A 14,170-nucleotide genomic window follows, 5' to 3' on the forward strand; every position below is an offset into this window, starting at 1 on the left:
GCTGCAGTCCATGGGGTCCCAAAGTCGTGTCCATGGGGTCGGACACGACTGAGCGACTGAACTGAACTGCCAAATCTCTTTTCCGACTCGCTTTCAAACGAATAAACTGAATAAAATACAGGTCTCTGCTCAGTCGTGTCCGACTCTGCGACCCCATGGACCGTAACCCACCAGGCTCCTCTGTCCATGGACTTTCTCCAAGTAAGAATACTGGATTGGGTCGCCATTTCCTTCTCTAAAAATACAGGTCTACCGCCGGCAAAAACCCCACCCACCCGGGAGTGACACTTCCAACTGCAGTTTAACAGAGGGGTCCTCAGGTCCGAGGAGTGCGTGGGGACATGAGGTGTCCCGACACCAGCCTTTACTATCGCAGGTGGGCCTTTCTGCCTCCCCGGAGCTCGCTCGGCGCGCCCCCACCCCAAAAGACCCCGGACCACGATCCCGGGCCAGCAGCTGGGCACTGGCCCCCTCACCCGGCGCGCGGCGGGCAGCCTGCGACGTCACGGCGGCGCCGCGCCTCCAGGAAGGACCCCTTCCCCGGCTCCTCCTTCTCCCGGCGCCGGCGCCGCTTTCTGGAAGCTTCGTGAAGGCGGTGGGCGCTTACGGTTGGTCGCTGGTCAGCCGCAATCCGCGTCCATCCGTCCTTCCCAAGCTCACGCAGACCCATATACGGTTGCCATGCCCGAGAACGTAGCCCCCCGGACCGGGCCGCCCGCCGGGGCTGCCGGGGCTGCCGGCGGCCGCGGGAAGAGCGCCTATCAGGACCGCGATAAGCCGGCCCAGATCCGCTTCAGCAACATCTCCGCAGCCAAAGGTATCGCTCCCCGGCCTGAGCCGCGGCCCTCCGGGCCTCCTTGCACTCTCACCCCCATCCTTGGGTGGGCTGTTCGTTCAGGTGACCCGCTTTGGGCCTCTCATAGAATAAGCTCAGTGCAGGGTTCCTTTCCTGTCCGCCGTTATTCCTGACCCCGAGCATGGAAGCCTTTGGACTGGCCCCATTCTGCCTCTTAGACGCCCATAATTTACCGTCCCGGGGCGTGCTGCTTTCATCATACTTAAGCAGCCGGGGCCCTCATGCAGCGGTCTACTGGTAGAATGTTTGCATAATACTTTTCTGCCTTTTTGTTTTTATTAAAATAGGGAAATACTTTCTGGGTGCAGCTATTGAATTCGGGTAAACTCTCCTCACCTTAAATTGGGTCGGGGTCCATTGTACTGGGGGCTGGGAAACCGACCGACCCACCTTGTTTGAGAATAATTACGAGGCTACGTTGTGCTTTGATTTCCTCTCTGCACGTACAGCCAGCAAATGGAGAAGAGTTTGGCTTTTGGTGGAATTCAAGAAGTCCTGGGTTTCGTTTAGTTACTTTACTTCGTGGCTTTGTGACCTTTAACCAAAGTTTTCCTTTTTTTAAACCAAGGTTTTCTTCCGTATAAAATTGAGGATGGAAAAGTTCGCTTAAAAAAAAAGTTGTGAGGATTAAGAGACGTCTTGTTGAATTAGAAGAGTCTAGAAGCAAAAGTGAGAACAGAGGCTTAGAGTTCTTGTCCGTTATGTGTTTGAGTACAGGCAGTATTTCATTTGGGTTAGAGCATCAGTGAGATGATGAGAAGTGAGGTCGGAAAGGTAGAGTGGGGCCAGGTTCTAAAGGCCTAGTGTCCTTTGTTGTTCTGTAGAGGGTTTAACACGACTCCCGCAGCTGCAGATTGTTTTTCAATATGATGGGATAGTAGCTACCTTGGAGGGGTGCTGTAAGGCTTAAATAAGAGCATATGAGGAGCCAGCTGTATATGTATGTATACATAGAGTACAGCCTTACATATATTTGAGGTTATTTGTCCAGGGGACTGAGGGTATGGTGCTGCTACTGCTGGGAGAAACCAGGTACACTGAAGGAAGGATGGTGGAAGAAGAGAGAATAGATTCTGGTTCGGGCTTAAGTGAGTTGAGGACGTCAGAATGACTAAATGGTAAATTTAGGAGTCGTTTGAAAGTTCAATAGTCTTTACCCGGAAATGAAAGTTGTTTGATAGTTATCTAGAGAGCATAATTGAGGCCTAGATTTATTTCATTAGAAACAAGGTGTTAGATAAATTCTGGGGCCCTGTTGGGGGGCCGGAAAAGCTATAGAATACGGTAGATTTTCAACAAACAAGATAACAAGATGGGATGTTTACTTGGGCAAATTTGGAAACATCGCTGCACAGAGAATTGAAATTGGACGAGAGGTATGCATATAGGAAGAAAAGACCACTTACTTGTAAACCTGACCCTCACATATTAAGTGAGGAGAGCTCCTGGAACAAAGGGGCACTACTAGACTGTCCAAGTCAGACAGAACTCTGCAGACTGGTGGGAAAAAACTGTTGCCAGATGGATCTTCAGTGTAATTCATGGAGCCAGTTTTTTCTTTTGTTGACGATGTCAAAAGAACACACACACAAGTAGTTGTGGTAGTTCTAGTACTATTCAGCACAAGTCGTTTAACAGATAATACTGTGTACTACATAGTATGTTAAACTTCAAACACTTTTGAGGAGATAGTCAGCAAAAAAAAATTTATTTTTTGAATAGTGTGTCTTTCTAGAGGCTTCCTGTAGATGACTGTAAGGGTGTTCTTAAAGTGAATTGGTCTGCTTGTAGAATCGTTGCCTTGTGGGTCCACTCACCTGAAAGGGTAATTAATGATGGCTGAATAAATAGGAAATGCAGCCCCCAATTATGAAATAATTAAGTAGAATATAATTTTTTAAACTATACCAAATATTTTCTCTTATGCTTTTTAAGATTATGTATTGTTAACACAACCCACTGAAAGCATTATTCTAGTTGTGGAATATACAAAAGCAAATAGGGCTGTAGAATGTGCTAGGAGATCTAACTTGTCCTGTTACTGCTGCTTGTTTTGTTTCAGAGAATGGGGAAGGTAATGCAGTCCTCATTCAGAGCACATGACTGAAGTTATATTGATATTTATAGGAGGATTAGGTGACTTCAAAATTTATTCTGCCATGTGCAGGGTACAAATGCTATGTATAGTGACTTTAGCAACAAAAAGTGAAGTGTCTTACAATTAAAGGAGTAAAATAATTATTTCTGTGTTCAGTAGATTTTTAGGTATCGAATTTTCTTTAGCAAACACAGTGAATTGTTATGCACCTTATTCTAATAAGGACAAAATGATTATATGAGTATAGAAGAAATGCTTTTCTCTTTAAAGAGTCTTTTTTTTTTTTTCCTATTTACAGCTGTTGCTGATGCTATTAGAACAAGCCTCGGACCAAAAGGAATGGATAAAATGGTAAAAGGTTCAATCATTCATTACTTGCTGAGTGCTACTGTGCCTACTGCAAGCTCTCTAGAGGGTTAAGATGTGCTGTTTAAAAAGTAAAGTGTTAGAAAGGCTTTGAGAGTTCAGAAAGAGATAGATTACTTTGGGATGAACGGGACCTAGTTATAATTCATATTTTATGATGATTCTTTATAAACTCTTGTGTATCCCTTTTTTAGTGTCTCAGTTCCTTCACTTTTAAGTAGGAAAAAACCCAGATATTTCACTTGTAAACTTGAACTATTACTGCATGTTCTTAAATCATTACACCAGGGTGAGGGAAGACAATTTGAAATTAAGCATTATGCAAACATAAGTTAACTTCTGTACAAGAAGTATTAAAATTAGTAGAGCTTTTAGAGTTTCACATTACTACTGGATAAAGAAAAAAAAATTTTTTTGAAATACAACCTTTAAAAAACTGTACTTTGCAGATTCAAGATGGAAAAGGTGATGTGACCATTACAAATGATGGTGCCACCATTCTGAAACAAATGCAGGTGTTACATCCAGCAGCCAGAATGGTAAGTGTCATTTTTAGGTGAGAGTTTTTTGGTTTTCTTTAAGTGTGTTATTTGATACTCGGTAAACAGGTAAATTTGTTTTATTTGATCACATGGTAAGTTTAAACACGGTGAAAGTTTTTCTTTTTTATGCTAATCAGGCATATTTTTAGGATGTGTTGTATGCCTAGCATTATGTTCTTCATTGAAAATCAGAACAAAACATTCTCCTTTTCCACAGCAACGTGCCACACATATAAGGAAGAGAGAAAAACATTGTACTGTTTAAAAAAAAAAATTTGTACCAATTATTAGTTCAGTGGTTGTTAGCTGAAAGTAGAATTTTAATTGTTTGCAAAATAAATCTTGTGTTTAAACTTTCCCTGATACTTATTTTTAAAAACAATTTTTAATTCAACTACAAATCATAATGGTGATTCTAGTGTCAAGTGAGGAGTCAAAATATCAGCAAAAACAAATTCCTTAGAAATTCCTGTTAAAAAAATCCCTTCTGATTAGGTAAAGGTGACTGAAAATGAGTCAGGTTGTGCTTCATGCAGGGTCAGTTTAGATAAACTTGGCCCTTAGGATTTCAAGCTAACAATCTCCTCTCATCTGAATCCTGCACTTCATAGCTTCTGAATCTACAGAGTGCCCCTAGTTCTTGTAAGTAATGGGAAGAAAAAACAACCCGTAGTCTGAACTGTAAATCATAGCTTCTTATAAAGTGTGTAAGTAGAATTTTGCATGCCACAAATATATAGGTCATCATTTTTAAATGAAACCAAGGTGGACAAAAAATCAGAAGAAAAGTATATTGACTCTTAAGAGTGCTGATAATCAAGGTCTATAAGTGAACATGATGGTGAGTGTCACTGATGTTGTGGAGTTAGAGATGTTACTGGGTTCTCATGAACCAGTTCTTACTGAGCAACTTGACATGTTCTGTTCACCCAGCTGGTGGAGCTGTCCAAGGCTCAGGATATAGAAGCAGGAGATGGCACCACATCAGTGGTCATTATTGCTGGCTCTCTCTTGGATTCCTGTACCAAGCTTCTTCAGAAAGGTGGGTAGGACATAAGACACGCTTTATTACTGAATAAAGACAAAACTTATTAAGTAATGTGAGATTGACAATTTAATTTGAAACAGCTAATTTTGCTGTGTTTATAATGTGGATTAAAAATTTCTTTTTTTTTTTTTGCTTCTGGGTCTCCCCTCACCCCACCCCACCCCTGGCTTTCCTTCTTTGCTTTTGAATGAACTTCATAAAATTTTGCTTTTGAAAAATGCCTGGTTGGTGGTGTTACTAAACAGGCTATAGATGAAAAATGTGAGAGAACTTAGGAGAGAAAGTAAGGATTCTTGTTTTGGTACATACTGCCTAAATGTAGTCGTGATTCCCCAGTCACTTATTATTATGTAGATTTATAGAATCTTTGTAAAGTAAAAAGTTTTTAGTCTTAAAACACATAATATGTAATTTATCTATTTCAAATTAAATAGAAATAAATTATTAGACATATTAGCAGTTAAAGTTATTCAAACCATTATTACGAATAATTTAAAATTTGACTGCTTTGATGTTGCAATGAACAAAGAAATTTTAAGTCATGTCAAGTATGAAATTTATTTGTTATTAATTAACTACCCTTTCACAAATGACAGGGATTCATCCCACCATCATTTCTGAGTCATTCCAGAAGGCTTTGGAAAAGGGCATTGAAATCTTGACTGACATGTCTCGACCTGTGGAACTGAGTGACAGAGAAACTTTGTTAAATAGTGCGGCCACTTCATTGAACTCAAAGGTGAGACAAGCACAATGGGATCATTGTAAAAGTACAGTTAAGTTCATCAGGAACTACAACTCTTATTCTGTGGTTTTTGATGCTGTATAGTTCATAAATATTAACTCAAGAGTGGGTAGCTAAACTAATTTGCATAACTGAATTAGTTCAGGTAAAACTAACTCAGGTCAAGGCTTTTAGGTAAGTTGATTTTACAGATGGGAAAAGAAAGTGAAGTTAACTAACTTATCCAAGACCCACTAATAAGAGGTAGAGATGAGACTTGAACCCCAGATAGGGCTGCCCATCATGGTCCATCTCTTAACCATGTTGCTATTTTTTTTTATCAAATATAAAGCATTAATATTATTTTCCATTTCTCAGAAGTTCGTGTCACCTATTCTCTGTTATGCTGTGTGTCACATGCCCACTCCGTTCTTTTTCCTGTTCATCAGTATTATTTGAATGTTAAGTGGAAATCTAGATCATATTAGTGATATTAAGTAATAGTGTTGATAAATGTCCCCAGAACTAATTTGGACAGAATATCGTAATGGTTACAAGCATTGGTCATAGAGCCTAGACTGCTTGGGTTCAGTGCCAGCTCCACTTAATTAAGCTGTATGTTTTAGATTTTTCATCGGAAGATTGAGTATATGAATGTAAAGTGTTAAAGCTACTGCATGACATAAAATTCATGCTCAATATGTTCTAACCATTACCTATTTTTATCAGCTCCTCAGCAATAGGGGTGCACATACATAACATCTGATCATAAATTCATTTTAAATACTAAACCTCAGCATAAAATTGTTCTTCTGGATTTCCTGTTGAATTACTAGTAATCTAGTCAGTCCTGACTATTAATAAAAGAGGAATGCAAAAATATATTTTTATATGGTGACAGTCAAACTTGAGTAGAAAAGATAGTTTATATGTAATGTTTTCTTACATGTACTCCATGTGTATGCTAAGTCACCTCAGTTGTGTCTGACCCTTTATGTTCTCCACCCCACCCAAAAAAGTAATTGAGATTACTTCTTGAATATCTTTATCATTAAAGAACTAGGACTTTCTCTTACAACATCTTATGACACTAACTTTTTTTTCTTTTTAATACTAGGTTGTGTCTCAGTATTCAAGTCTCCTTTCTCCAATGAGTGTAGATGCGGTGATGAAAGTGATTGACCCAGCCACAGCTACTAGTGTAGATCTTAGAGATATTAAAATAGTTAAGAAGCTTGGGTAAGCATCTCTAATTATAACTTTAATAAAAATTGATTTTCAAAGTAAACATAAGCTGTTTCTAAAATAGTTAAATGAAAAATGTAGATGAAAGTCGTGTAAGTTTAGTTGTTTTATTTTCATGACAGCTTATATTAATGTGGAAATTTCAAGAATTAGTTTATATTCCCTAGTGATGGCAGAGCAGTGGTGTGATTAGAGAGGTTCAGGAATGGGCCATTAATAAAATGAGTGAGGTTGAAGCACATTTTATCAGACTGATGATTTTTAATTTGTTTTTAGTCTGTTAAACTTGGAGATTTCCCTCCCCTCTTAACTGTCTCTTCATTTTCTTTTTTCTTAGTGGGACAATTGATGACTGTGAGTTGGTGGAAGGTCTGGTTCTTACTCAAAAGGTAGCAAATTCTGGCATAACCAGAGTTGAAAAGGCTAAGATTGGGCTTATTCAGTTCTGCTTATCTGCTCCCAAAACAGATGTAAGTAAAACGAAATGAAGTTATTCCTTAGGTGTTTGAGTTTCTAATAAAGATTTTTGCTGATTATTATAAAAATAGAAAATGCTGATATTAATACTAGTGATAGAAAGCAAGGATTTAAAAATAATTAGTAAAATCAAGACAAAAGTATAAAATATTGCATGCCACATGTGATAAATTCAGTTTCAATTGGCTCTTAATTGAAATTGAGTGTTGACTTCTCAAATGAAGACAAATAATGATAAGGATATGTATGAAACAGTAAAACTCGGCTATGTGAAAGTGGGAGTGTAAGGGGGATTTCCAGATTCTTTGTCTTTATGTTTGCATAGTGGAACTTTTAAACCAGTTTGTTGTTTTTATTCCAAAAAGGTGATTTTTTTTTTTAAATTTAACATATTCCCATATCTCTTAGTGATAAATACCATTCCCTAAAGGAGTGGCTGATCTTTGTCACCTGATTCAGGTTTGCTCTCATTTCGTATTGTATTAGCATATAGGTTCCTGTCGAGTCGTTTGTTTCCCAAATTTTAACCCATATAAAAATCAATGTTCTTTCATAGGTCTTAAATATAATAGTACTTGTCTTTAGTAATTGCTTTCAGCATATCAATATTTTTTAACCATAGAGTCAAAGGGACGCAATTGAAGTTATTTCAGTAACATGTAAATTTTTATGAGAATTGACATATCCATGAAATAGGGTAATCATTTTTACATATAATGATTTCCAAAACATTGTAAAAAATACCAGTAAGGTGTATAAATAAAAGTAAAAAACCTGAGTTATGTTTCAATGTATATTCACTTTTCTAGACTTTTTCTGTGTGTGTCTATGTAATCTCTAGTTTGGGGTGATTTTCATTGGATTTATACTACATAATATTTTCATTAAAATTCTCAGTTTTTTCTTAAGAACTCTTAAAATTCAAATTATTAATATGTTCTTTTTCTGAACAGATGGACAATCAAATAGTGGTTTCTGACTATGTTCAGATGGATCGAGTGCTAAGAGAAGAGAGAGCTTATATTCTAAATTTAGTGAAGCAAATTAAAAAAACAGGATGTAATGTTCTTCTCATACAGAAGTCTATTCTAAGGTATGGAGCATATTATTTTGTTCACCTGTTAATGATAATTGATTTTGGATCCCTTCTAGCAGTTTTTTAAGAAGCCTTAGGGGTGAGTTAAACCACTAGAAATCTGGAACAGATCTGCATTTTAGAGCATTGTTGTATTCTGGTAAATGATCTAAAGTGAGTTCCCTTCTTGTTACGATAATTTAAGTGTGGGATGTAGGTCCTTCTTGACCAAGATCCTTACTATCAAGTAAAAAACTACCTAATATAGCTAAAATTTTGGAGGTATTTATTTAAGCCATGCAATAGTTTGCCTTGAAATTTTAGAAGTTCTTTTGGGGGAAATGCTGGATAGTCCATGGATTGAAAGAATTCTCCAAAGTTTGAACTGATGCCTTCTTGAAGAAATTGATGTTTCAGTGTTTTCTTCTAATAGGTAGACACATTCTCATGTACATGTTATGCCAGAAAGTATTGTGGATCTCTTGATATAGACACCTTGTTGAAGAGTTGGAATACCTGGTTCTAAATTCAAGTTACATAATAGCTAGTAACCTCAAGTAAATTGCTCTCAAAACTCAGTTTACTTATCTGTAAAACAAGGGTACTGATATCTACCCTTCAGTATCAGAGGGTTGTTGGGGTGCGGGGGTCATTCCAGATAGTTTGTGTAAAAGTGTGAATTTGTGGGCCTTAAACATAACTTAGCGTCATACTTAGTTCTAAATTCATGAAGTATCAATTGTTAACTATCAGAAGAATGATGACAATTACTTTTGTGTTTTTTATAAGTAGTGTCATTGGGGTACATTTTAAATATTATCCTTTAGAAATCTTATTTAGAAACTTTGAGCTCATAAACTTGGTCAAGCTGTTTAAAGCATCTCCTTTCACAAATAATTAAATAATTAGCCATTTAAACAATACTAAAATTACGGAAAACCCTAAGGAATTAAATAGCAAAATTTCTGTTCTAAACCAGTATTGACGTAATCACTGTTTCTGTATTTTAGAGATGCTCTTAGTGATCTTGCATTACATTTCCTGAACAAAATGAAGATTATGGTGGTAAAGGATATTGAAAGAGAAGACATTGAATTCATTTGTAAGGTAAAATATTCCTAATATCTGTATATGTGAAAATGTTCACTAGTCAGACATCTGAGTTTGTGAATGTGACTCTTATTCCTAGACGATTGGAACCAAACCAGTTGCTCATGTTGACCAGTTCACTGCTGACATGCTGGGATCTGCCGAATTAGCTGAGGAGGTCAGCTTAAATGGTTCTGGCAAACTGATCAAGGTAACTATTAAGTTTCTAGTTGCTTGGGATTTTGGGGTGGTTTTTTTAATCCTTCAAATAACCTAATTCCGGAGTTTGTTTACTGAAGATTACAGGCTGTGCAAGCCCTGGAAAAACAGTTACAATTGTTGTTCGTGGTTCTAACAAATTGGTGATTGAAGAAGCTGAGCGTTCCATCCATGATGCTCTCTGCGTTATTCGCTGTTTAGTGAAGAAGAGGTAATATTAAATTACTAAGTAATGTTTTGATCATTAAAACTTCCATATTTTGGTTATTAAGATTTTAAAGATTTTTCAGTATTATTAAAACTTTAAAGATTATTAAGCTTTTAAATAAATTATTATTTCTGTTGGATAAAATAAGCTGAAAATACATTTGTGGATTTCAGAGCCCTTATTGCAGGAGGTGGTGCTCCAGAAATAGAGTTGGCCCTACGGTTAACTGAATACTCACGAACATTGAGTGGTATGGAATCCTACTGCATTCGTGCTTTTGCAGATGCTATGGAAGTCATTCCATCTACACTAGCTGAAAACGCTGGCCTGAATCCCATTTCTACTGTAACAGAACTAAGAAACCGGCATGCCCAAGGAGAAAAAACTACAGGCATTAATGTCCGAAAGGTAATTTAGACGTTAGTTACTGCAGAAAATGTTGATTAATATAAAATACTAAAAGCTTCATAATTGTCTGTGGAATGAAAGGCTTTGTACTTAGAATAACCTTCAATTTGGATACAAAACCTGCAGGTTATTTAATGTATGCTAGTAAGTGAAAATGAAGATGATGCCTTGAGTGAGAAATAGTATTTGGTTCATTAACCCTGCCGTTTTATGATTGTACAACTTTAAATCTGTGCCTCCGTTTTCTTGGTTGTAAAAACAGGGACTGTTACTAGTTCCCTCATGGGCCTGTGAGGATTAAATGGATCACTAAACAGAAAGTTCTTAACAAAGATGCCTGGTGTATAGTCATTGCCGCTGTTGTGAGCACCAGCCTGGTGTAGTTACATAGGGTAAACACACGGAACAGTAGTGATTTCTCCTGTTGGACTGTTTTATTAACATCTCCTTTTATTGAGAAGACAGGTAACATGTAATGGGAAAAAACAATGCAAGGTGATTTTTTTTTTTTTAATGGTAGAAGCACGTAGAACTCGAGGGCACTACCTGGTTAGGGAAAGTTTTAGGAAGCTCTAACTTTGGTTTGGTAAGGGAAAAAAAAGTTTCAGATGGGGAAGCAGTGATTTTCAGGTAAGAGGGACCAAAAAGTTAATTCATTTTGTCTAGAGAGGAGGGGATGTGTTGATCATATAATGGACTTTAAGATTGGAAAGACTGGATAAAAGCTAAAATGAAGAGTCTCTTGAGTTGTTGATGAATGGGTGGGGTGGCTGGGTGTTTGTTTTTTAATTCCAGTAGTTGGGAGTTTTTGTTTTTTGTGTGTGTTTAAACCAAGAGGATAAGGTGATGAAAAGAGTAATTTAAGGAGGGAAGAAAGGAGACAGGATTGCCTATTAAGACCGTCAGCAGTAATCCTAGGATAAAGGTGAGGAATAGTGGCACTAAGAGTCTAAAAGTGAAAAGTGAGAATGATGTAAAGACCAGGTAGACTAGACTTGGCCAAATTCAGAATTAGGAATCAGATGATTTAAAACCTCATAACTTTTTTCTTTAATTGAGATAGTTGATTTAGAGTGTTAGTTTTGAGGGCTTCCCTGGTGGCTCAGTGGTAAAGAATCTGCCTGCCAATGCAGGAGACATGGATTCAATCCCTGGGTTGGGAAGATCCCCTGATGAAGGGAATGACAACCCACTCCAGTATTCTTGCCTGGAGAATCCCATGGACAGAGAAGCCTGACAGGCTACAGTCCATGGGGTCGCAAAGAGTCAGACAAGACTGAGCAACTCAACAACAAGTTTCAGATATATAGCAAAAAAAAAAATCTTATAATTTTTAATAACTATCTGTTTAATTTTTGCCAGTAATTTTTAAATAAAAGATACAAGGAATTGTTTTGGAGTTCAGATTGGGAGAGTCCAGCATTAATTGAGTTTTTCCAGATTTTAGTTGAAAAACAGCCTATAACTTAGGGAAATGCTTAGTAGAGAGGATCTGACTCTTGACTAGACTACAGGAAAACTAAGTTTGAAGGCTTTGAGGTTTACTGGTAACCGTGTAGTTGGTGATGTGTATCATTATAAACACTAACAGCAGCTTGTACTGGCTTGCAGGGTGGCATTTCCAACATACTGGAGGAACTGGTTGTCCAGCCTCTGCTGGTGTCAGTCAGTGCGCTGACTCTGGCAACTGAAACTGTCCGGAGCATTCTGAAAATTGATGATGTGGTAAGTATATGCAGGCTGTGAATTTCCTACAAGGGCAGAAAGGCATATTTTTGAGGAGTTGGGGTGGGGGCAGTAAATGTTAGTTTGCTAGTCATCAGGGTGAAAACAGTTCATACTTCTAGTATTTTCTCACCTATAAAAATAAGGAAGTTTGGATAACCACTGTAAACATCTTCCATCCTTAAAATTGTGTCCTTACAGGTTTTGAAATTTTTCTCTTTTCAGGTAAACACTCGGTAATCTGGTTAACACTGACTGACTGGCAGGATCATGGCCACTAATGGTGCAGCTGGAGTGAAAGAGCACCTTGGCATTCCTTGTTGTTTCGAAGATTGTTTCTTTTATGAATTTCTGGGCCTGGTCTTCCAGTTGGCATTTGCTTGAAATTGTATTGACACAGTTTAATGAAAATATTAAATATATGGTTTCAAAAAGCAGGTTAATTTATTGCTGTCCACTCTGCATTATTCCCACTCTCTCCCAACATTCTGTTACTTCTGATTCACTTGAGAAATCTGTGTGAGGAGGGAAAAAAGGAGTTAACATTTGTCTGCTAAATTCTTAAGGACTTAATGCTGGGTACTTTTAAGTTTTATGTTAGATTGTGGTTTTTGTTGTTTTTCTCCTTTTCAGCTGCGTGGCATGTGGGATCTTGCTTCCCCGACCAGGGATCAAACCCACACCCCCTGCATGGGCAGCACAGAATCTTAAACACTGGACTGCCAGGGAAGTCTCCAGTTTTGTGTTTTTTAATAGAAATATTGAGAAGGAATAATGGCCCAATAGGCTCATTACCCTGATAAACCCCCATTTTCAGTAATATATATGCTGTTTGAAAAGTTAACAGTATAGAAAGAGTGAAAAATGAACGTCTTTCTCATTCTTACCCCTTTTTCCAAGAACAACCACTGTTGTGTTAATTGGGATTCCTTCTAAAAATAAAAATATGCATATATGTAACAAATTTTGTTTGTATAAATCTTTTCTCTGGTTTAAAACATCTTAAGAGTACTATAAAATTTAACTAGTTCTGTCCTTGTTTTAGTCACCATCTAGTCAACTTACATAGTCAACACCATCTAGTCACTATATATAGCTTAGTGGTCTTTTTTAAACTTGTCAAGCACTCCTTTATAAACGCTTTCATGGCTTCTGATTGCCTTTGGATAAAGGCCAGATCTTTAAGGTGGATCACAAATTGAGCCTTACATAATCCATGATTACTTTCACCATCTTTTGTATTATATATAGAGTATTAGGAAAGCAGTGGATGGAGAGGGGGTACTCGTAAAGGTTTTGGAGAACTTCAGCCAATCAGTATGAAGTTCCTTTGTATCTGACAACTCCAGTAGTTAATTAAAATGACTCATCTGATAAGTGGTAAATTCAGATAAGTCTTTGGATAGTCTGAAATTTAATAGTTCAGTAATTATTTCTCTTTTTAATGGGTATTAGGAGCTTGCTGTTGGAAAATAATCATTTTACAGCTGCCATAAAACAATGATTTATAACATTAAAAACTTTTAAGTCAAAATACTGTAGCCAGAGTTACTCATATTGGAACTTTGAAGAGTTATTCCGCACCCTTATGTGTGTCTGTGTCTTAGGCTATACCTGTGTATCTAAATATGTTTATATTTAAAATTTTGTAAAAGGAATGCTAACAAGACAAATGTTAGTCATTAAGTTTGATGTAAATTAATTAAGCCACTATTTAGGGTTTGATTGGGTTTTACAAGTTTATAAAATTTATAAGTTAATGTTTTGGGAAGCACTGGTGCTTAATCACTGAAAGGCCAAATGACAAATCTCAAAAATAGTGGTCTGATAGATAATTCTAAAGCAATGAAAGGAAAATTATCCTGTTAAATATTTAAGAGGTACGCTTTTAAATAGGAAGGATGACTATCCTAAGGAGACAAAGGTTTTGCATACTTTTTTCCTCTTGAGTACTATTTATTTTTTCACTCTCACTTTATTTTTTTAGCCACACCCCCATGGCTTGTGAGATCTTAATTGCCTGACCAGGGAACTCAGGCCCATAGCAGTGAAATCGCTGAGTCCTAACTACTTGACAGCCAGGGAATTCC

The 14,170-nt window shown here is 37.3% G+C and overlaps 1 protein-coding gene across 1 annotated transcript; it reads left to right on the top strand.

The window, feature by feature from the left end:
• The first annotated feature begins 541 nt into the window (after positions 1-541).
• On the top strand, positions 542-13,044 carry CCT4 (chaperonin containing TCP1 subunit 4). The gene is made up of 14 exons (XM_061155218.1): positions 542-817; positions 3,253-3,305; positions 3,770-3,859; positions 4,796-4,904; positions 5,507-5,649; positions 6,752-6,873; positions 7,217-7,349; positions 8,310-8,449; positions 9,442-9,538; positions 9,621-9,731; positions 9,820-9,950; positions 10,121-10,355; positions 11,967-12,080; positions 12,306-13,044. The coding sequence occupies exons 1-14, from the start codon at positions 682-684 to the stop codon at positions 12,318-12,320; spliced, it is 1,629 nt and encodes a 542-aa protein (XP_061011201.1). The 5' UTR covers positions 542-681; the 3' UTR covers positions 12,321-13,044.
• Positions 13,045-14,170: the final 1,126 nt, after the last annotated feature.

The sequence above is a fragment of the Dama dama genome, chromosome 11 (assembly GCF_033118175.1).
Source record: "Dama dama isolate Ldn47 chromosome 11, ASM3311817v1, whole genome shotgun sequence".
NCBI lineage: Eukaryota > Metazoa > Chordata > Mammalia > Artiodactyla > Cervidae > Dama > Dama dama.

What these genes read in the sequence shown, in the direction of transcription:
- CCT4 (XM_061155218.1), top strand. Translation starts at nt 682, where the DNA reads ATGCCCGAGAACGTAGCCCCCCGGACCGGGCCGCCCGCCGGGGCTGCC. An exon ending in CGCTGTTTAGTGAAGAAGAG is followed by an intron (nt 9,951 to 10,120) that starts GTAATATTAAAT and finishes TGTGGATTTCAG; the next exon opens with AGCCCTTATTGCAGGAGGTG. An exon ending in CAGGCATTAATGTCCGAAAG is followed by an intron (nt 10,356 to 11,966) that starts GTAATTTAGACG and finishes ACTGGCTTGCAG; the next exon opens with GGTGGCATTTCCAACATACT.